We start from the raw sequence: 21,714 nt of genomic DNA, 5'->3' as shown, positions 1-21,714 counted from the left end.
AGGATATCCATGATTAAAGGCCTTCTGTATATTTGTAGCGTACTCCTTATATTCCCATGACTTAGGGCAGTGTGTTTGACCTTCCACTTTGCTCTCTCTCCAGCCCCTCCCGTAAATGCGAACAGAACCTTTCCGTCACGGACTTGAGCATCCACAGGATTTCCTTCTTCATGTCTATGGTTGGTATGTCGGTGTCTACGAATCCTAGCACAGTTCCTGTATGGCCATAGAGCGTTGCAAGAGAAGTGGTTTCCGACAAGTCACGCCCATCACTTTCAGGATGAAGCAGTGGAAGGATCCTGTCCCACTCGGTGTACAGATCTAGCTGAGTAGTAGACGAACTGTGAAGTATAGATATGAGCTTCCGGATTTCCTCGCCGAGCAAAAGGGAGCGCTGAGCAGCGTGGACGAGCGATTTACCAGACTCCTTTTCATATGCTGAACTGCTTTGTACACCGTTGGGTGGTTGTATGGAGTTTGTGGGTTCTGAGGCACGAGTGTTGCTGTCGTTGGCTATGCCTGGGCCTGGGACTGATTTATTTCTCTCTCTTTCGCGCTGAGCATCGGGGTCCATCCTGCCTAGTCTGGAAGCTTGGAACCTCCAAAGATAGCGCAACAAATAGGTCAACTTCTCGAAGCCCAACTGGGCCATGGCAGTAATAAGGTTAGTCAACACAGGAACAGCTAGGAGCGACCAGAACACGAAAAATGCCTTTCCAAAATTGCTGGTGGGGTAAAGATCTCCGTAGCCGATGGTTGTCAGAGACGTGTATGTGAAATAGAGGGCCTCAAAATAAGTCCACTTCTGGCTTCTCTCCGAACGACGGAAAATAACAGCACTGAGTAGCCAGAGGAAGAACAGTGCTACTCCGGACCAGATCAAAGTCATCCATCGATGTCTCCTGTAGAAGTCTCGCTTGATGCGTTGGAACTTCAAAAGGTCGGCCTTGTTTGGATACCGAGATTCAGCTGGCGTTTCGGGTGCCTGCTTCTCCCTGTCACCGTGACTGTCGCTAGAACACTCGGCGGCACATCGGCGCCCCTGCATGCCGCTGTGCACTTCCTCCATCTTGAATTTGATGTTTAGTTCTCGAATGTTCTCGGTGAATGACATCATCGAGGTGATCACTAGACCTGCATTGAAGATGCCTGCAGAGGCATATGGAAATAGCAAGCTTCGTCCGACGTGAGTCTTCGGGACAATGTTTCCGATCCCGATTGTTAGAAGCGTATAGTCCGCCCAGTACAAGGCATCCATAAACGTCCAGCCTTCAATAGCCGCGTAGACCGCAGCACCCCCGAGCAGAAAGACAAAGAAAGTGGTCGCTCGCAGGATGATGCTTGTGCATTCGACAGTTCGTCTTTCCTCATGAGTCAGATGCACCCAGTGCACACTGCCTGTGTAGATTGCTAACAGCACAGCAATCACTACGTAATGGGCCGCAGCGAATGTCCCGTAGAAGTAGTTTTGCGTATACTGAAGCGTCTGCTGAGGGCCCACCGTTGTGTGTTCCCCAACTATAACACCGATGACACTAAGCAGTGTTGCTGCTGAGGCACACCAGCACAGTATCGTCACAATAAACCCTTTGACTGGATCACTTTTGGATATCATCGTAAGCAGAAGCACGATGTAACCAACAACGGCGAATGCCACCGATAAGGCCTTAAGAACCACAGCCCTGATTTGATTATTAAGTCAATTAGAAGCAGACAAAAGAGCGCTGTACGTACCAGGCCGGCTGATCTATGGTGCTTACGCTTCCGTCGACGTCTACTATCTCTCTCCATCCTTGGGATACAGCGCAAATATTGAACATTACGGCCAACGCACATAAAATTCCCTGGAGGGAACGTCGGTCAGCGAAACCTCTAATCCGGGAGCGTTAGGCGAAATACCACAACAACAGGGAAGCTTGCCATCGCAAGCCACCAGCGCGTGACCATCCTGTCGAGAAAGTGACTCTCCCTTTGCTATCATTCCGTCACTTGGTGCGTAATGGCATGCATCCTTGCATACTGGATAGCCGTCAGTTAGGGCTTCTGCCACATGCCATTTTGCTGAAATAAAGCGTATAGTTGCTATAAATGTATTATTATATTTGACGGGCCACCATTACGCAAGCCGATGGTCGCAGGCTCGGAGAGCTCTCCTTCTTGTTTTAATGTTTTAGTTCGAGTAAAGGCAGTATCTGAGTTCTGCCCTACCCAAGAGGAAACCGGTCACGCCGCTGGCACTGAAAGGAAACTTTTATGCACCCAGGGTCCAGAGTTACGATTTACCCAGACTGTTAAGTCTGTGATGCGTGGAGCATTGTAAGAATATCGGCGAACCCCACAAACGTTAATAATCTGCCGCCACTAAACTTTACCATCAACCACGGAAGGTTTATGGACCCTTTGAGGTCCTGATGTCACCGATATGGCCTATCTGAGAGTCTCGAACGTAACGACCACAAGCCGATCTATCTGGACCAATTAATACACCAATCTCACACGGAACCGTCGAACCACCCTGACATATTGCGAGGATAATTTGTTTTACTGCGCTGTTAAGGTCAAAGAAAAGCCAGGATGAAATTACCTGCTCACCTTTAATGGAAAGGAATTCTCTCGCCTTAGATGATGAAGCACTGTGTATTCTCAGCTAACTCCGATTTTACCTTCATAAGTCACCACCCTGCCTCAGTAGACTCAAATGTTGTTGTTTTCGCAACATATGGCATTTGTTTATACTAAATGACCGCGTGGCGTACAGTTTGTCTTTATTCGATATTCATCATGACATGACGTTTATACTTTACTAGAAGAATAACTTCACCAGAAATTGAAATAGCTGCCTTTAACCCACCCCAAAGCCTCACTCACTGGTTTGACCACTTTGACAAAGTAGTCCCCAATGTACATTTTATAATGGAGACAATCCGCGACTCAGCATTCGGCAAGTTAGTTCGTTTCTTTAGCGGCTACAGGCTTTTTCTCTACCCGGAAGAAATTGATGATTCCGCTTGGCGGAAATACCTAGAAAGACCCGAGGCCTACCGGGTAGAATCCATGGCGACTGGTAGCGAAGAGTTTTACGAGCAGAATGCCTTGTACACGGTCATGTCGCAAGCCTCTCGTCGCGGGCGAGAAAGGCCCCCTCTGAAAAGTGTCTTGGCAGGTCCATGGCGTGGGATAGGCGATGGAACGCCCGAGGTAATCGGCTGGAGTGACGCCAGTGATAGTGAGGTAGGACACCATTAAGAAAATGCTTGACCAGTTTTCTGGCCGACAAGTTGGGGTTTTTGGCTGATATATGTAGAATCCGCAAAATTGGAGTGTTCGCAAAAAGATCTTCGTCACCTTACTTATCTGCCTTCTTACGTTCTCTATCTACATTGGTTCCGCTATCTACACACCCGGAATCCCGGGTGTGGCTAAGCAGTTTGGCGTGAGTAACGAGGTTGGGCTCCTTGGTCTGACACTATTTGTGCTCGGATACGGACTGGGTGAGCTGCATTGCTTCCAAAAAGATTCGCATCGACCTTAGCCGATACTAAGTGAATATCATCAGGACCCATGGTCTGGGCACCAATATCAGAGATCCCCGCAATCGGACGAAGTCCAGTATATGTTTTAACACTAGTAGTTTTTGTTTTCTTTCAGTTCGCTGTTATCTACGCGAAGAACATTGGGATGCTTCTAGCATTTCGATTCATAACCGGCTTCATGGGCTCGCCCGTCCTCGCGACAGGGGGAGCCTCGATAGGGGATATGTGGGACCCCAGAACCCGAGACTATATGATTGCGGTCTGGGCAAGCTTCGCCATTGCAGCTCCCGTGCTGGGACCCCTCGTGGGAGGTTTCGCCGCCCCCGTAAAGGGATGGACGTGGACTATCTGGGAGCTGCTTTGGGTATCAGGTTTTGCCCTTGTGTTTCTCTTCTTCTTCCTACCCGAGACATTTGCCCCCAATATCCTCAGTCGCCGAGCACGGCGTATTCGCCGGATTACAGGCGATCAGAGATATGCGTCCGAGCCCGAGATTGAGATTGCCCGGGTGGCTCCCAGGGTAAGACTGCATGGAAAAGCTTTCGCTAGCATGTGATAACTGACAGATCGGAATAGGATGTCCTCTTTGAAGCGCTGGTCCGTCCATTTGTGCTTTGCTTCCTCGAACCCATTATCCTTCTGATGAACMTCTACATTGCCCTTATCTACGGAATTCTGTATATCTGGTTCGAAGCCTTTCCAATTGTTTTTGAAGAAAAACATGGCTTTACTCCAGGAGAAAACGGCCTGGCATTCCTTGGTATCATGATAGGAGCAGTGTTCTTTGCTCTTCCAGTCTACGTCTATTGGAAAAAGCGCTGGCAATCCAAACACATCACCCCAGACGGCCACCTTAAACCGGAGGAACACCTCCCTCCAGCATGCCTTGGGGCGGTCTGTCTCCCAATATCCCTTTTCTGGTTTGGGTGGACCGGAAACTTCTCCAGCGTCCACTGGATTGTGCCTATTATTTCTTCCGTGCTCTTTTCCTTTGGGGGATACCTTATCTTCAATAGCATTTTCTGCTACGAGGCAGGGGCATATCCGAGATATGCAGCCTCGGTCCTTGCAGGAAATGACTTCTTACGATCATCTTTCGGCGGCGCATTCCCCCTATTTGCGACGCAAATGTTCCATAATCTCGGTGTTGGTTGGGCTTGTACATTGTTGGGTTGCTTGACCGTGCTATTCACACCATATCCCTTCTTATTGTATATATACGGGGAACGCATTCGGGCGAAGAGCAGATATGCCCAGCATGGTGAGTAGGGAGGACGATATAAGGAGAGAGATTCCGCGGATGGGAGGGGAACAAGGAAGAACATATGGACATTACCCCTGGTACCCCTGTTTCTTTCTTCTAACTGAGCTGCATTTACTATGACATCCTTGACATCGAGAAAAATGCTTTAGGCCAAGTGTTAGTCTCCTGTGAGGATGCGGTTAAGACACGTTCGATAGCCATGTTTTTGCATATCGTCTCACAGATGAATAATATAATGTCTATTTATCTTCTTAGCTCAGTAGCATTGAGACGGACTAACTATAGGCATTGCGGGCCGGAGTCCGAATGCATCAGGAATACCCCAGGTTTTTGGCTCCGCATGTCCGCGGTATGTGTCTGTAGCGATGCCTAGTGATTCTCCATACATTTATTGTATGTCTTTGGAAAAAATATGGATCCACTCCTAGATACAATGCTGCATGCACTTTCACAAGGGGTCCCCTGTCTCACTGCCGAATTATCGGATTCTTTCTGCAATATCATCACCCTATAGGACCAATATATCTTTCCGCAATTCCCCGCATCGGTAAATTGTTATACCCCTTGTTCTGGGGTGCATTCTTCCATTAATCTGTTTCTTCCTCCAATCGCAATTCGATCATTTCGGAATTGTAACCTGCACTCAGCGCCACCACCACAAGATGGCTCATCCTCATTGTGCAGATGACCATCCACGGCCCTCTAATCACGCCGGAAATCTACCGAGTAGAATTAAGGCAGGGGCCTTGCCAGTGTTCACGCGGTTTATGTGGACATTTGCCGGACTCCACATAGTCATCATTCTGCAAGTGAATTGTGGGGTGCATCGCGGGGTGGACATGCATCGGAAGGGCATCCGTGATAAATCTGTCACTGTTCCATTTAAGCAATGCATCTTGTTCCTGAAGGTCGACGGTTGCTCGGCCCCTTGCGCCGAGACGACCTGCTCTCCCACTCCTGGAACCATCACATGGGCCACTATCGATCTGGGTGGAAGCATATGCAGAAAACCTGACAGGTATCACCCGTGTTCAATACGCGCGGATCGTGATGAACCTTCTCAGAGTCCGCCGAATTGGAGCTGAATGCATATCATGTCCAAATGCAGATGTTCCATCGGCAGACACCCCCGTACTCTGACGTGGAGGGGATATATTGCTTTAGAATCGGATTGGACAGGAGCGGAGACACTTCCGTGCAGATGAGACATACTTAAATCCCCGTAAACAGCTCTTCTCCGGCCCCTACTATCGTCAAGCCTTGCGTGCTTCCACTGCCAATATGATGCAACCCCTAAGCGTGGTCTTGCTGGCTATTGGCCTCTTGTTTGATGCAGCCCACGGAGCAGCATCACAAGCTTACACCTGGAATAATGTGGTTACTGGGGGCAAGTAAACTGTATACTGCCTGGTTGGTCTTCTCGCTGACGGCACTATCCAGGGGGTGGAGGTTTCGTTCCAGGAATCGTTTTCAATCCATCAGCCAAGGAAGTAGCGTACGCTCGAACTGACATTGGGGGCGCTTACCGTCTCAACTCGGACGACACATGGACGCCTCTCCTGGACTCTGTGGGGAACAGTAACTGGTATGCACAATTTGAATCTATCAGCGAGGGTAACTGACGGTTTAGGCATGACTGGGGTATCGATGCACTCGCTACCGATCCCATTGACACCAGTCGCTTGTACCTGGCGGTCGGGATGTACACGAACGAATGGGATCCCAACATCGGCTCAATTCTGCGCTCGACCGATAAGGGAAATACTTGGTCAGAGACAAAACTACCGTTTAAAGTGGGAGGAAACATGCCGGGTCGCGGTATGGGCGAGGTGAGTAACTTACGCTCTGCGTTGCTTTATTCCCCGGTTAATACCATGTAGCGTCTTGCTGTAGACCCGAACGAAAACAGCGTCCTCTACTTTGGCGCGAGGAGTGGCCATGGCCTCTGGAAGAGTACTGACTACGGAGCGACCTGGTCCAATGTCACTTCTTTTACTTGGACTGGTAAGGCATAATACCGATAATTCCATATGACGGGACGCTGACCGGGAATAGGAACATATTTCCAGAATGCCAGTTCTACATATACGTCCGACCCCGTTGGCATTGCTTGGGTAACATTCGATTCCACGTCTGGTTCAAAAGGCTCTCCCACTCCACGCATCTTTGTTGGTACGTTTTGATAGTAGGAAATCTCGAACTACGGTCTAATCCTTTCTAGGGGTTGGGGACACTGGCAAATCAGTGTTTGTGTCTGAAGACGCCGGATCGACGTGTAGGTTCTTGCATATATTCGATTTTGATGCCCCCATTGACTGAAACCTAGGGTCCTGGGTTACAGGAGAGCCACAGTACGGCTTTCTACCACATAAAGGAGTTCTGTCTCCAGCTGAGAAGACTCTTTACATCTCTTATTCCAACGGAGCCGGGCCGTATGATGGCACCAATGGAACGGTACATAAGTATAACATCACCAGTAAAGTGTGGACTGACATCAGCCCTACTTCCATGGCAAGCACATACTATGGCTATGGTGGTTTATCCGTTGACCTGCAAGACCCTGGGACATTGATGGTAGCTGCATTGAATTGTTGGTGGCCCGACGAGCTGATCTTCAGGAGTGTGGATTCCGGAGCGACATGGTCCCCCATCTGGGCCTGGAACGGATATCCTAACCTGAACTACTATTATAGCTACGATATCTCCAATGCCCCCTGGCTGCAAGACAACACCTCAACAGCTCAATTTCCCGTTCGTGTCGGCTGGATGGTGGAGGCTCTCGCCATTGACCCATTCGATTCTAACCACTGGTTGTACGGTACCGGCGCGACAATCTATGGCGGCCATGACCTTCAGAAGTGGGACTCCGTGCATAATGTCACTTTGAAATCTCTCGCCGTCGGAATTGAAGAGATGGCTGTTCTTGGACTAATTGCTCCTCCAGGCGGACCACCACTGCTGTCTGCTGTTGGCGACGTTGGAGGATTCTACCATTCAGATCTCGGCGTAGCACCTGCTCAATCCTTCCATAACCCAACATATGGCACTACCAACGGCATTGATTACGCTGGTAACAAACCATCCAATATTGTTCGCTCGGGAGCCAGCAGCACGAATCCTACCGTTGCTACGTCTACGGACTTTGGCAAGACCTGGTCGGCAGACTACGCAGCCTCTTCCACCACACCTAGCGGGCAGGTTGCTCTCTCCGCGGATGCCGATACTGTCCTACTCATGAACTCCAATGGAGCCATGGTGTCGAAGTATAGCAGCACATTCAGCGCCGTCTCGTCTCTACCCTCCGGTGCGGCCCTTGCGTCTGACAAGTCCAACAATACCGTCTTCTACGGCGGATCGGCCGGCTCCTTTTACGTTTCCACCAACAGCGCCAGCTCTTTCACCAAGACTACTGCCCTTGGCTCCAGCACTGCTGTCAACGCCATCCGCGCTCATCCCTCTATTGCTGGTGATGTCTGGGCAACTACGGATACGGGACTCTGGCACTCGACAGACTACGGTAAGACCTTCACCCATATTGGGAGTGGATGCACAGCAGGCTGGAGCTTCGGACTCGGCAAGGCTTCGTCGACCGGCTCTTACGCCGTCATCTATGGCTTCTTCACAGTTGACGGAACAACTGCACTCTTCAAGACCGAGGACATGGGCACGAATTGGCAGATGATTTCCGATTCTACTCATGGCTTCGGCGCTGTGTCTGCTAATGTGGTAAATGGAGACATGTCAAACTATGGACGTGTATTTGTGGGTACTAATGGAAGGGGTATTTTCTATGGCGAGCCGAGTGGAAGTGTCCCGTCTCCGACAGCTACGGCGACTACGACCCAGAAGACCTCGACGAGCACAAGCACGTCTGGTACCACGACTTCGACAACGCTGAGCACGACCACTAAGGCGTCGACGACAACGTCTACGACCACGAGTACTTCCAAGACCACGACATCAGCAACCTCTACGGGGACTAGTACACCGTACGGACAGTGTGGTGGGACTGGGTATACGGGGCCAACTGTCTGCCCGAGTGGATGGACGTGCACTTATCAGAATGCATATTACTCCCAATGTAAGTTCTGAAACCATACCTCTATGAAATGGAACAATCTTCAGACATGATGCTGACAGAATATCAGGCCTGCAATAACGGTTGAACAGTCCAAGGCGAATTATTCAAAGGGAGGGGCTATATGTCGGGCATAACATGTAGTCGTTATTAGCATCTAGTCATCAAATAACAAAGTGGGCTTCCTCGCTTAACGTATTCTTTATAGAGATACTCTGGTGATGCCTTTAAAGATAAGACGGCTTCGTCCGCCCTCCGTAAATGCAGCATACTCAGAATAAGCTGAGCGTCCCAGCGCGATTCTCTAAGTAGCATAATGGACATCAACTTTTCTCGGATGAAGATAACATGTCTGAGCTGTTCCATCCGCTATCAGTGATAGAATTGTCCTGCTCTCTTGATCAGCTGAGGAAAGAAAATATAGAAAGGCTCGAAAGTCTCTATCGCGGAATAAGAGTAGCTAGCATGTGGGCGTACCAATAAGCGCTGCGACTAAATGAAGTTTCATCTGGGCGTCTAGAGGAGCCTTCTAGCAATATATCCCCTCATCTCTCGGCGAATAGGGTACCCAAATCAAGTGAGCCTATAACAATTGGACGGCGCTTATGGGGTGCGGAGACGGTTGTACACGTTCTGAGGTGGCACTACTAATCCTGCAATGGCGCATATTTGGAACATTGGGCGTCTCATATTTCCAGAAGATTAAATAAGAATAGGAGATTTTGCGCGCAATTGCCACTGTGCTATAGTATTTTTATATGACTGTCCTCGTCGTCCGGGAGTTGTACAGAATGATCATGTCAATTAGAAAGAACAGATAATGATGAGCGAGATCCCTCGACCGACGAGCCGCGACCAGTTCCGAATCGCAATCCTCTGTGCTCTACGAGTCGAATCCGAGGCAGTAGAAACCATCTTTGATGAGCTTTATGAGGAGAATGACAACAGGTTCGGCCAAGACCCATCCGATGAAAACATTTACAGGAACGGGAGAATCGGCCACAACTATGTAGTTCTCGTCTATATGGCAGGGATCGGGAAGTGCAAGGCGATGACTACAACGCTGCACTTGAAACTGAGTTACCCCCAAATCCAGCTGGCATTGGTTGTCGGTGTTTGCGGTGGCCTCCCATACGGCAACGATGGGCGGGACATTTTCCTAGGGGATGTCCTTGTTAGCGATCGTCTCGTTCAATGGGATATTGGGACTTTGCTTCCTAACGCATTCGTCCACAAAGACGGGCCTCAGTATGTCCAAGGCCGACCGTGCCGTCGTATGGAAACCTTTCTTGCCATAGTTAAAACTCCGGATGAAAGGCGTCGGCTGGAGTCTCTGATGGCGGAACAGCTGGAGATGGTTCAGCAATCCCTCGGCGAGCAGAGCACAACATACCCTGGTGAAGACAAGGACCGTCTCTATCCTCCCGACCATCTCCATCAGCATCGTAACCTGCGTTCCTGTGGCAAGTGTCGCTCTTGTGGTGAGTGCGAGGAGGGCAATATATGTCGCAAAGCACTCATATCTACCTGCGACGAGCTAGGCTGCTCCGATCATGCACAAAGCTGCAGGTACCGACCGCCTGGGAAGACTTATTCGACTCCAAAACCAGCCCTTCATCTGGGTCCTATTGCCTCTGGTGACACTGTCTTGATGTCAGGAGACGCCCGTGATCAACTTGCCGCCGAGACCGGCGTGATTGGGATAGAAATGGAGGGTATCGGACTATGGGAAGAGACATCGTGCGTTGTGATCAAAGGAGTCGCTGACTATGCGGATTGCCATAAGACCAAGCAATGGCAGAGATATGCAGCGGCTAGTGCTGCCTCGTGCACGAAGGCCCTCCTCCTACAGTACACAATGGAGCCTCCACGAATCAACTCGACAGGGAAAACACCCGTTCTCCATCGGAATGTGCAGGCTGGTCTCAGTCGTTTCCGATTTCCGGTTCATTCAGTGCTTGATCCATTTGCAAAGGTCGCCAGAGTCTCAAGGTTGTCTAGTATCTCGGATACTATCAAAATGGTTGATGCGTTCCATACCTCATCCAGTCTGTGGACTAAGGTTTTTATTGTGGTATTGGCGTTCCTGGTTGGATACTTGTACGCCTCTGTTGGGGCTGCTCCTGACGAGGGCTATAGCCACCAGTTGTGGCCTTAATAACCGGCCTACGCATCTTAGCATTGAGTACACCCATGTACATCCTCGTCATGTCTACTGTTACGGGTCCTATATAATTTTATGCTTGATAAAGCTGTAGGGCAATGTGAACTCATCAGACTTCCCGATGTTCCGTCATTGAACCATGATGGTATTGAGACCAGCCTCTGCAACATCGTTACTATAGAGTATTTGGGCTGTTTCTGAGGTGACAGCATGGAAGAAGCTAAGACACGGACATTCTCTGTCCCTAAACCAAATCACCTCGTCGCAGTGTCGATTAGTTCATTCCACCCATCGGAAGCTTCCTTGTTCTAGACGGTCCCATGGCCTATCACGGGACAGCCAGCCGCAGCATCCACTGCAGCCTTGCTCTCACCCTCAACTTTCTCCTCGCGCGCAATCTGGCGGAACATATCCATAGGATCAAACCAAACGTCAATCTTTTCAAGCTGCAGCGAACTGTTGACCTTGGCAATGACGATGCCTTGAATATCAATCAGACCACCATCCGCTTTGACAGTGACCTTTTCTCCTCGACTAGTGCAGCGTAAGTATCCATCCCTATTTTATTGGGGAATGTAGATGCATACTTGTTATACCCAACGTAATCATTCGCCATGTACCCCCAATGCCTCCACTTGAAGATCACAACTGGAGGCCCGCTATACACCTCCAAGACCTCCCACGCAAACGTCGGCATCATCCGCTTAAACGCCTTGTGGCTCGTCGAGAAATCATTATGCTCAGGGTCGTAGTACGAGCTGGATGTAAGTAAGGCGTTGTAGGTGCCCACGCGGAGCATATGGTCGCCTGTCTGGGCTGGTCCACCGTTCAGCGAAAAGGTGTATTTGCTGTGATCGATTGTGCGCCAGTCGTCGAGAGAGGTCTTGAAGGATGCTTCGATCTCCCAATTCTTGACGAGGTTGGAGACGAGATCGGGGAGGCTGCCTGCTTGGTGGTTCATTTGTTTTGCTGGAAAGAGTACGGTTAGTCTTTTACAGGCATCCGTGAGTTGAACTTTGGGAGTTTGCGTACTTTCTTCGTAGAATGCCCTTGTTTTTGAGTAATCAGGGGGTGCGCCATGTCGCCAGGCAGCGTCTTTGTCGTTCAAGACGGCGTTGGGGTCAAGGACATAATCTGGAAGAGCGTCTGCGTCACCCATTTTGATGATATGTGTAGTATCTATCTCTGTGAATAAAAAGAATTTGGAGAAATCAAGACACTTGCAGAGAGGCACAGGGGGGTTTAATAAAACCCCCGCCCCTCGTCTGGAATCCCTGCCGGCCTTGGGTGCAGCATGGAGTCAAACATAAGCGAGACATACACAGAATCAACAGGGATTAGAAGGACAGATTTCTCGGTATGGTATAACCCTGTCGACCGTTAGCTAATCCCTGTCGCTTTAAATTGAGTGTGTCTGGGCGCCGGCCGAAACAATTCCCCGACATACCATGACACCTAATTGGACAATAACTCTTACAGCCAATGAAGTTCTCCGTGTTTCATTATCAATAGAATTGTTTGTTGTACAAGGTAAATGAATATAGATTAATAATGATTGCTAGCATGTGTCCAGCATGCATATGTCCCGCACTCAGACAGTGTCAGCCTCGGCTGCGCCTCATCATCAATAAGACACTCTCATCGACAACAGCAAACGCGCAGTTCGACAGATTTTCCGTAGTGGTTGACATCATCTGTTTAAATGGCTTTCGTTGTATAAGAGTAGGCTTGTTGAATCTGCGAGACTGAGTCAAAGTAGGTGCCCTGGTTCAGGAAGAGTCAGAAGGGAATTTGGCGGTTGGGGACTAAGCCGACGCCAGTAAAGATAGCTAGACCGCAACCAGACGGAGGTATCTGAGGTATGATTGGCTGCTATTCTCCGGAAATCTGAACTATTTTCTTAGGAAGTAAGATCTTGTGGGGCGGACAATATATCATTGGATGGTGATTACCAGGCAATCTATCCCTTTCCTCGGCTTTCAAGCCAAATTGGCGAACCGAGCAGCAATTCCACTCGATGAGATCAGATTGCGAAGGATGGTCCGCCTGTAATGTCAAAAACGTTTAAAGCAAAGCGCAAGACGCCTCCAGCAGAAGAATGGTGGTTGTTAAAAAATCAACTTTGAGGACGGCTATGCGTTTAATCGACGTTGGCGAGTCATTCTGCGGACCCCGCTTACACCCTAGCAGGGGTTCCATAGGCCACGAAACAGCAACAAACAGCCTTATTGGTCCACAATGGCATGCACATTCCGTTTCTAATCATTGCAGTTCTAGCCCCAAGGAATCCAAACAGACCTTCTCTTCTTTAAGTTTTTTTTGTTTAGTAATCTTTATCTTAATTTCTATAGTTAGCTCTAGTACTAGCCTAGCATTCTGGCCGTTCAACTGTGTGCGATCCGTCTTTCATAGTATTATGTGAACTGCACAGTAGTGATCTACCAGCTGGCCGATACTTTACGGCTATCACTTTGGCACATAAATATCGCATGCTACTCCAGAGGCACGCAAGTCCAGCAAGAATTCTTTTGGCATGACTTCTCCAATTAACGGCTTTCATCAGCCGCTTGCACTTATTCAGCTTGAGGTTCATTAGCGCGAAATGCTATCCATCATTTGGGTAATTTTAGGCTTAGCTGCTGGGTCGTTTGCAGCGGCAATTTTTCCTACCAATTCAGCTAGACCAAAAGCATCCTTTGATGGCCGGCACCAAGTTAACCCAGTACCTAGTCCGGGTAATGGGGCAGTGGAATGGTGGTGGTTCCAAATCGCCGGAGACAAAGATCCTAAGACGGGTATTATACCTACCTTTGAGGCAATTTACTATTTGGGTACGTTCGTAAGCCAATGATCAAAGTGCCGAAATACTAATGGAAGAGCAATCAGGCTTCCCTTTCACGAGAACACCCGAGACTCCTGAATATCAAGTCGATGTTTCGGGAGTATTCCCAAATGGGACTACGTTCTTCGTTACTGCCACCGCCGAGACATTGCCAAGAATCGTTAGCGGTCTGGATGGGCAAGCAGTATCAGGGCTATGGGGGAGCGAAGCTGGTTTTGAGGTCACTAGAGATCTCAATAAAGTAGCCCTTGCATTCAATCAGAAACCGGCAGGTGTTAGAGGAGGTGCGATATTCGAACGGGACCGCACCCCGGCACATGTTGCATGTGAGGCAACCACTTCCGGATCTTTCTATTTTGATTCTGTGGCACGAGCTCCTTTGAGCCCTTCGCAGCATTTGCTTTACGATGAAACTGGATGGGCTATTGCCATGAGGCGGGCAAATGCGTCAGTAAGCGTCGATATCGGAGGAACGTGGTTTAATTTAACTGGCAGAGGTTATCATGACCACAACTGGGCTCCAGAATCTCTTGATACTTACATTTACACTTGGCTATTCGGGGCGGGCTCCTGTGGTCCGTTTGATCTAGGATATGTTGAAGTTCAACCTCTGAACTCGACTCGGAAAGATGATGTTGTTCAAGGAACTCTGGCCTACGAAGGACAGATTCTGCAAACTGAATGCAACCTTTACGGGACTCGGTCAAGCTCAATCGTCACGGTTGAGCTCGTTGGCAAGGCACTTGATCCTATAACGGGCCAAACAGTGCCAACAGGGGTCAACCTTGAATATATTCTTGGAAATGGCACGCACTATCAGTTCAACCTGACAAACACTGTGACGAATCCGGACCAGGTGCCATACAAGCGATGGAGATATGGCGGCTCTGGTGGTCAACTTGATGGGCCTCAGTACGAGTGCTCTGTAATCGCAGATTGGCTCAATCCTGGTTTGGCAGAATATACCCCTGGGGAAAACATATTTGCAAAAGGAAACGTTGGAGTATGACTGTGGACAGCGCGATTCCTTTCATATTGGTTTTTCTTCAGGGAACCGGGCTGCAATTATTTTCGTCCAAACTCGATCAATACAAGCTCTCTATAAGTTGGGCCTGAGCGGCGTATATTTTGAACTGTATCCCACATAACGTGTCAGAGAGCGTACTGCATAGAGATGTTCATCTTTTGCACACATATGAAAGGCATAACTACCTTGGGTATATCTGTACCTTTATCCGGATATTGCATCGATAAGACGTATCAGAGCCGCGGTTAATCTAGGTCAGGGCCATTTGCGAAGGAACTGGAGACAAAGGACCGGACATGGTTCCTGGGTACAGTATGACACTGAGCATTAACGGCTGACTAGTACTATATGTTGTATATTATTAATAAGACGCTTCAAATCGTATGGTGGAGACTGCACGGGGCCGGAGTTGTCGAATATCCTTCTCTGAAGGAACTTCTGGGAAACCAGGAAAGTTGTAATCGGAACATGATGATGGAATCGTTAAGGTGCGGCTAAAGTGTACTCATTTCGGTGAAAGCGTCAACCTGAACAGAGATCAACTGGCAACCAATAGCCCTTCTGCAGATATCGTGCAAATATATATATGCAAGCCGAGCCACATATCAGCACTTGTACTAGCATAAAGGTACGGCAAGGTCCCGACAGACGAGCGATCCGGTTGAAGTTGAGTCTAAAATCATCGTGTATTGACTTTGTGTTTTACATTCCTCTACGAGTTGTAATCATGTCGGCATACAATCATCTGCATCCTTGTAGTAGTGATTGAGGTGATGGAGAGTGTGGAGCGATCTTTGCAGATCCTGATCAGCGCTGATCAGCGAACCGATCACTTGGATTCGCGATCTCTGGATTCTGGGGCCGTAGGACTCAACAGAACATAAATATAAACATTCTCCCCAAAATTCTATACGGATATGGCGCTGACTAGGAGAAAACCATAGAGCACGTTAAAGATCGGCAAGTCCATTCACTCACTAACTTAAAATTTCCGCTAGGGAACATTTTCCCAATAGGAATCAAGGTCTACTCGGCTCACAGATTATAGGGCAAGGTATAACTACTTAACATCGCTCAAACTCTCCTAGTCTAAACCTTGACATTCGGATCAAACCACGGCCGAATGTCGAGGCCAGCATTTGACTGAGAGGTGAAAGATTTTCGGACGACTCCACTCCAGGACAGATAATACCAAAGGCTACGCTAGCGGACAACAACAATACAATAATACACGGCTTTGACAGATCCTGATAACCGCTAGGTTGGCTCCATTCTCAGGCGGCCGTATGATGATTGGCTGAAAAACGTCAGCTCCGTGATCATCGGGACGACTGCTTCTTCTGGATTAGTGTTGGGGTAAGCCCACCTTGTCACTCCATGAGTTAAGAAACGCTCATCGTGATTGACGGGAAATATCTATCCTTTGAGCATCAAACCGTCAATAAAGCAGTCTGTTGAGCAATCCAGACTGCTCCGGGAACTGAAAGTATGGGTGCCACGTGGTCCGGTAGCTCCCGGATTCAATGCTCCTGAAGTTTGTTGGGAACCGACACGGACCACTGCGTTGCTGGCCCTCTGACTGAGCTGGAAGTACAACGAGCCACTGGAAAGGTGCTGTGCTGGGACTATTTCCATGAGCCGGCCACAGTCTAGATCCCACCAGACTATGAAGTACTTGGTGGGTTCGTCTTCGATCAGTGTAGCATCGTTCCCTCTACGGGTTCCGGGACAATGTCCGATATCTCGCTCGGCCGACCATGGAATTCCTTCGCTCGGGTGACATACGCGGACCCTTAAATTGACTCGTGTGCGACCGCTGCCGGATGGAAGCAGTGGTCGTCGAGTACTCTAAACACTGATGGGGCGGTATTCGGCGAGTACGGCAACTATGGGCCTGCAGCGTTGACTTCTCAACGTGCCTCTTTTTTTGCAACTCAGCCGGGTAACCGCAGCTTTTCTCAGTTCCAGCTGTCAAGCTTCTTTGCCGTTACATCTTGGATAACTTCACCCATGTCAGTGGAAGTCCGTTCGTTCCTGGAATTGCAATCAGCACAAGTGCGGCTGGGAGCTCAGCCACGCCGACTTCGAGCGTCGTCGTTACACCCTCGACCGTGACAACTACAATGGCCGTCACGGATCAGGGGACTGTATACATGATTTTGACTTCTATTGATAAGGCTTCCACGACCAAGTATACCGTCACCGAAGATGTGGGTACAGCTTTGACGGCGGCCGAGTCTTTCAAGACAACGACGCAGCAGACTACCATCACGGACACGGTGATTGGCACTCAGTCAACAGTGACAAGCACGAAAAAGGTTGTCTTTACCAGTGATATTGGTCTCACCACCACACAGGCTCCAAGATCGAGTACGAGCACGCTAAAGGAAACTACCACAGTCATTGCAACAACTACCCAGTCGCCGTCTACTGTCACCCTCAAGAGCACATTGACCATCACCGTCCTGTCGACCGTGACGAAGGGCACGACCAGCACCATCCCAGCGGTAACCAGGTATGTCACGCAAACCAGTATCTCCACCATCGGAAAGACCACCACCCTCAGGCATCTACCACCACGGTGACTGTTACTTCGCTCGCAATTAAGACATCAACTACTACAGTGGCGGGCGCAACTCAGACCGTCACCAGCCTCAAGACAACGGCAATCAAAATCGACCGTATCGCTTCCTCGGAGCAAGCTCACTGTTCGACGGTCTATTCAACGGTCAGGCTCGACACTCCTACCACAATTGTGAAGACGACAACATAGAGGCGTACCCCTTCAGCTACAGTTACTTCCCCGTACACGAGCACCAAGACGACAACGATAAAGGCTACGGTCACGCAGGCGGAGACAGCGACTAAAACATCCAAGGGGGCTGGAACCTGTCCTACAGACTAATTGATCTTACCCCTTTTGAGTTACTTTGTCAAATGTTCGTCCTCTCAGTGTTTCAATTGCATTTAAATATACACACAATTACTCCTATAACTCATAAACAAACAACTTCACAACTCCAGCTGCCCATTCCAAGCTACCGAACTAAAAATCAAGAAGTTCAAGGAGGCAACTGACTCTTCGACTCCTCAGGGAACTTCCGAAACAAATCCGCCAGATGATCAATCGGCGCAGCCAACAACCCGGCCACAGTCTCAAACGGCGGCTTGTCAGGCGCACTGGGATGGCTTCTCGTCGGGATAAACTTCTTCGTGCGCATGAACTTCTTCGTCTGGCTCTCCGAGTCGCCCTGGTCGAGCGTCCTCTCCAACGAAGGCAGATCCTCAGTCTCTTCTTCCTTGATGTGTTGGCTCAGATTAGACCAGAGGGACTTGAGCGTGGGCTCGAACTCGGGGTCCTCGGCGGAGAGGCCCTGGAATTTGTAGAGGTGTTCTTTGACCTGTTTCTCGTTAACACCAACACTCATATTGAAATGAAGGGAGGGAAGGAGGGGACGGCATACAGTCTGATGGTCCGCGCGGTCCTTATCGGCCATCGCCTTCCCGTTGGGGAGGTTCTTCTCCATGAGCGGGTAGACGATCAGCTCCTCGCCGATGGAGTGGCGGGCAAGTTCCCATGTGAACTGGTTCTGCCAGCGGGTTTTTTCATCGGAGGTCTTGGCGGAGAGGATCTTGTTGTAGCCCTCTTCGAGCTCGCGGTGGTCGTCTTTGATGGCGTCTGCGAGGCGAGTCATGGTGGGCGCGGTGAGTGCAAAGGTGCGGTTCTGGATGAGTTTGGATGTGATGGGTGTGACTGTGGAGGGTCTGAGGGTGAGTGTTCTGGAGGGGATGCAGCGGGGGAACATGGTTATAGATATGTTGTAGGCTGTGCTAAGATGAGGGGTTGAGTCTGTTGTAGAGGTACTTTTATATACTTTGTGTTGGTTGTGAGTGGTATACTTCGTCAGATCGCTTGGGGGAGATCATCTCCACATGCCCCACAATTTCGGGGTGACCAATCACGCAACGAAAATTACCAAGTAATTGATGCCAATCAATGTCATGTTCACGTCATGTTCTAGACTTGTCGCTATAAGGTTGCATTCATTTCTTGAATTATCCTGGCATTAATACAACGGATCTAGACTGTGGTGTTCACAGTGACGTACGTACATCTCTGCATGTTCCAACTACTTCCTTGAAACCATGAATAGAAATCAAGGAGCATCTCGAGTCCTTGGAATCAGCGCTGGTATGAGCTTTTCCAACAAATAGAAATGTGTCCGGAAAACTCTCCATGTCATTGACATAGCTTACCCTGTTGCTAATACATGTCATCTGATTCGAGCATTCTGCAATTGGGTGGCAGGGTACTATATGACCACCTCGTGATGCAAACAACAGGACAGAATCAAGATATTCTCGGCATTTGATCGAGATCGAGATCGAGATCGAGGTCTCATACGTGCACAATCAGGCAATTGTTGGATGTACAACGACTCAGATCATACGACCAAGGCGACAAAATTCCAATTTGGATCTCTACTGTTCAATTTACCCCGGGGTTTGGCGTTGTCAGGTTACCATCCCTACAAAGAGAAGCAGATACCTCTATTGTGCTTCAAAGAACGTCCAATGGATCAATGGTGCCAAGCCACATTGCATTAGACTCTTTGGTAGGTACAGAGCCTAGACTGGATAGTCCCATGTATCGTCACAATTCATTGCACATTAATGCACCGTTTTGGCACCTCCATATGTTTGGGCGTATTTAGCCGAGGACGGTGACAATGGTAGAAGCGCGATAAGCAGGCTGGCGGTATTGACGCCTAATAACATTGCTTTCTTAGAGCAATGGGCTCTCAGACAAAACTGTAGATAAGACCTAATAAGGGTCGGTGGAGATGCACGAGCGTCCAGGAAACATGTAGTTCCTTTGATCGATCTACGGGGTATATTCGCTATTGATTAGCGGAGTTGTCATTGAAATATCCCCGGCCGGAAGATAAACTGCGCAGGATAAATATTCTCTCATGGCAAAGCTTAAGACAAAGGCCAGAATAGGCAGGTGGTATCAGGCTAAGAGCACTGGCCCCCTTTCTGGCTAAGCTTTGCCTATTTAAGATGTTTTGTTTCAAAGAACCAAATAATCCGGCTAAATGAAGCTTAAACCCCTAAAGGAAGCAAACGGTGTTTCTGCGCTTGCGACGCTATATAGAACCTCAGAGAAATGTTCAAAGAGATACAAGGATGACATAACAGCAGTACATTGTCTAAGGTTAGTGCCACTGAGCTGCAGCTCTATGCGGAAGCTATGGAAACTGCTGGAAATACTTAGACCTCACGATAAATTAATGTCCCACCAGAGCCTGATGCTCAGGCGCGTACCTGTTCCCATGAGGCTTCGCCACGTCAATGATTCTCCGCATCTCCTGCTTTTCCTCCTCGGTCAACTCAATCTCCCTGGACGCCCAGTTCTCCTCTAGTCGACTAGCCTTGGTCGTACCGGGAATAGCAATGAACCCCTGCGCCGCCACCCAGGCCAGTGCTATCTGACTGGTCGTGCAATTCTTCCTAGCAGCAAGCTTCTTGATCTCCTCCACGATTGCCTTGTTCTTGTAGAAGTTCTCCCCTTGGAATTTGGGGCCTGGATCATCAGCATTAGCAAAGGTTTATATTGTCCATTATCTCCTGGGAGCATAACATACTTTTCCGGCGGAAATCATCCGGGGCAAAGTCATCAGGAGTCTTGTACTGGAAGTCGTCGACGAGCCAGCCATGTCCCAGCGGACTGTACGCGACATAAGCGACTCCTAGCTCTCTACATGCGTCAATGAGACCATCTGTCTCATGGATAGTCTCGAATGCAGAATACTCCGCTTGCACGGCATCGATCTTAGCGACTGCCATCTGTTAGTAAGATACGACGAGAACGGAAAGAAAATCTCACTTGAGTTGGCCTTGCGCAGTGTCGCAGCCGAACACTCTGAGAGACCAATATACTTGGTCTTGCCCGCCTTGCGGATTTCATCGAGGGCAGGGATCGACTCCTCGAGGGGTGTTTCTGACCTCATTAGTATATAGCAGGTTTGAAGCCTGGGCAAAACGTACTAGGATCGATCCGGTGCAAGTAATAGAGGTCAGGCGCGAAGCCAAGTCGCTCGATGGTACCATCGATGTACTCCTTGATGTGAGCAGCGGAATTGGTGACGGAACGGTCGCCAAAGACGTCAAAACCGCATTTTGACGCAACTAGCGGCTCTGTTAGCTTATGCCAGAATAGATAGACGATAGGAATGACTCACTGAAGACTTTATCTCGGACATTGTGTTTCCGGATGAAGTCCCCGAGAAGTTTTTCGTTCACGCCAGCTTGGTAGACGACCTTTTCTTGAAGTGTTAGGCTCTGTGTCCGGGATGCCGGGGGTACTGATAACTCACAGCTGTGTCCCAGAATGTACATCCTAGTTCAATCGCTTTCATAAGGACGGGCTCCGCTTCTTCGAAAGTGAGATTGGTACCCAGGCCGAAGCTTAAGCCCATGGCACCAAAGCCAGGTGAAGGCACTTGGATATCGCCAAAGGGAAGTGTTTTGACCATCTTTGCTCCTAAATAAAAAATTTCTTGCTTCTGAGAGAAATGGTATAAGGTGCTACAGTTGATTCACGATTTTGATCTACTTGCTTTCTCTTGATGTCGGTTGCGGCGATACACGAATATTTATACTTTGCTGAGAAGGGCTCATCATTGCGGTGTACAAAGATCAGCGTATTGGTAGAATAGCTATGATATCATACAATCAGGTTACAGGTCAGCCGACCCTTCGGAAAAGTTCGGATAAACTAAAAGTAGGTCGGAAAAACTAAT

The 21,714-nt window shown here is 49.1% G+C and overlaps 9 protein-coding genes across 9 annotated transcripts; 5 read left to right on the top strand and 4 right to left on the bottom strand.

Moving 5' to 3' along the window:
* Positions 1–61: 61 nt before the first annotated feature.
* Asppvi_009960 (potassium channel family protein) lies at positions 62–1,820 on the bottom strand (the record flags this gene model as incomplete). The annotated part of the gene is made up of 2 exons (XM_043305806.1): positions 62–1,682; positions 1,735–1,820. 2 exons carry the CDS (start codon positions 1,818–1,820, stop codon positions 62–64), a joined length of 1,707 nt encoding a protein of 568 aa, XP_043161741.1.
* A 1,093-nt stretch (positions 1,821–2,913) lies between these two features.
* Asppvi_009959 (uncharacterized protein) lies at positions 2,914–4,089 on the top strand (the record flags this gene model as incomplete). Its single annotated transcript, XM_043305805.1, has 3 exons — positions 2,914–3,231; positions 3,305–3,433; positions 3,649–4,089. The coding sequence occupies 3 exons, from the start codon at positions 2,914–2,916 to the stop codon at positions 4,087–4,089; spliced, it is 888 nt and encodes a 295-aa protein (XP_043161740.1).
* A 2,080-nt stretch (positions 4,090–6,169) lies between these two features.
* Positions 6,170–8,956, top strand: Asppvi_009958 (putative endoglucanase; the record flags this gene model as incomplete). The annotated part of the gene is made up of 8 exons (XM_043305804.1): positions 6,170–6,188; positions 6,238–6,382; positions 6,428–6,626; positions 6,678–6,801; positions 6,853–6,969; positions 7,019–7,072; positions 7,124–8,878; positions 8,946–8,956. The coding sequence occupies 8 exons, from the start codon at positions 6,170–6,172 to the stop codon at positions 8,954–8,956; spliced, it is 2,424 nt and encodes an 807-aa protein (XP_043161739.1).
* A 739-nt stretch (positions 8,957–9,695) lies between these two features.
* Asppvi_009957 (putative Pfs domain protein) lies at positions 9,696–11,033 on the top strand (the record flags this gene model as incomplete). Its single annotated transcript, XM_043305803.1, has 1 exon — positions 9,696–11,033. One exon carries the CDS (start codon positions 9,696–9,698, stop codon positions 11,031–11,033), a length of 1,338 nt encoding a protein of 445 aa, XP_043161738.1.
* Positions 11,034–11,347: 314 nt separating this feature from the next.
* On the bottom strand, positions 11,348–12,198 carry Asppvi_009956 (uncharacterized protein; the record flags this gene model as incomplete). The annotated part of the gene is made up of 3 exons (XM_043305802.1): positions 11,348–11,573; positions 11,627–12,008; positions 12,072–12,198. 3 exons carry the CDS (start codon positions 12,196–12,198, stop codon positions 11,348–11,350), a joined length of 735 nt encoding a protein of 244 aa, XP_043161737.1.
* A 1,711-nt stretch (positions 12,199–13,909) lies between these two features.
* On the top strand, positions 13,910–14,890 carry Asppvi_009955 (uncharacterized protein; the record flags this gene model as incomplete). Its single annotated transcript, XM_043305801.1, has 1 exon — positions 13,910–14,890. The coding sequence occupies one exon, from the start codon at positions 13,910–13,912 to the stop codon at positions 14,888–14,890; it is 981 nt and encodes a 326-aa protein (XP_043161736.1).
* A 2,141-nt stretch (positions 14,891–17,031) lies between these two features.
* Positions 17,032–17,776, top strand: Asppvi_009954 (putative pectin methylesterase; the record flags this gene model as incomplete). Its single annotated transcript, XM_043305800.1, has 2 exons — positions 17,032–17,423; positions 17,533–17,776. The coding sequence occupies 2 exons, from the start codon at positions 17,032–17,034 to the stop codon at positions 17,774–17,776; spliced, it is 636 nt and encodes a 211-aa protein (XP_043161735.1).
* A 194-nt stretch (positions 17,777–17,970) lies between these two features.
* Asppvi_009953 (hemerythrin domain-containing protein) lies at positions 17,971–18,714 on the bottom strand (the record flags this gene model as incomplete). The annotated part of the gene is made up of 2 exons (XM_043305799.1): positions 17,971–18,309; positions 18,373–18,714. The coding sequence occupies 2 exons, from the start codon at positions 18,712–18,714 to the stop codon at positions 17,971–17,973; spliced, it is 681 nt and encodes a 226-aa protein (XP_043161734.1).
* A 1,485-nt stretch (positions 18,715–20,199) lies between these two features.
* Positions 20,200–21,447, bottom strand: Asppvi_009952 (putative aldo-keto reductase (YakC); the record flags this gene model as incomplete). The annotated part of the gene is made up of 6 exons (XM_043305798.1): positions 20,200–20,495; positions 20,557–20,751; positions 20,799–20,912; positions 20,960–21,100; positions 21,154–21,232; positions 21,289–21,447. The coding sequence occupies 6 exons, from the start codon at positions 21,445–21,447 to the stop codon at positions 20,200–20,202; spliced, it is 984 nt and encodes a 327-aa protein (XP_043161733.1).
* Positions 21,448–21,714: the final 267 nt, after the last annotated feature.

The sequence above is a fragment of the Aspergillus pseudoviridinutans genome (genome assembly GCF_018340605.1).
Source record: "Aspergillus pseudoviridinutans IFM 55266 DNA, scaffold_7, whole genome shotgun sequence".
Classification (NCBI taxonomy): Eukaryota; Fungi; Ascomycota; class Eurotiomycetes; order Eurotiales; family Aspergillaceae; genus Aspergillus; species Aspergillus pseudoviridinutans.
Note: the sequence above shows the minus strand (reverse complement) of the source record. Positions and strands in the feature narration are given on the sequence as shown.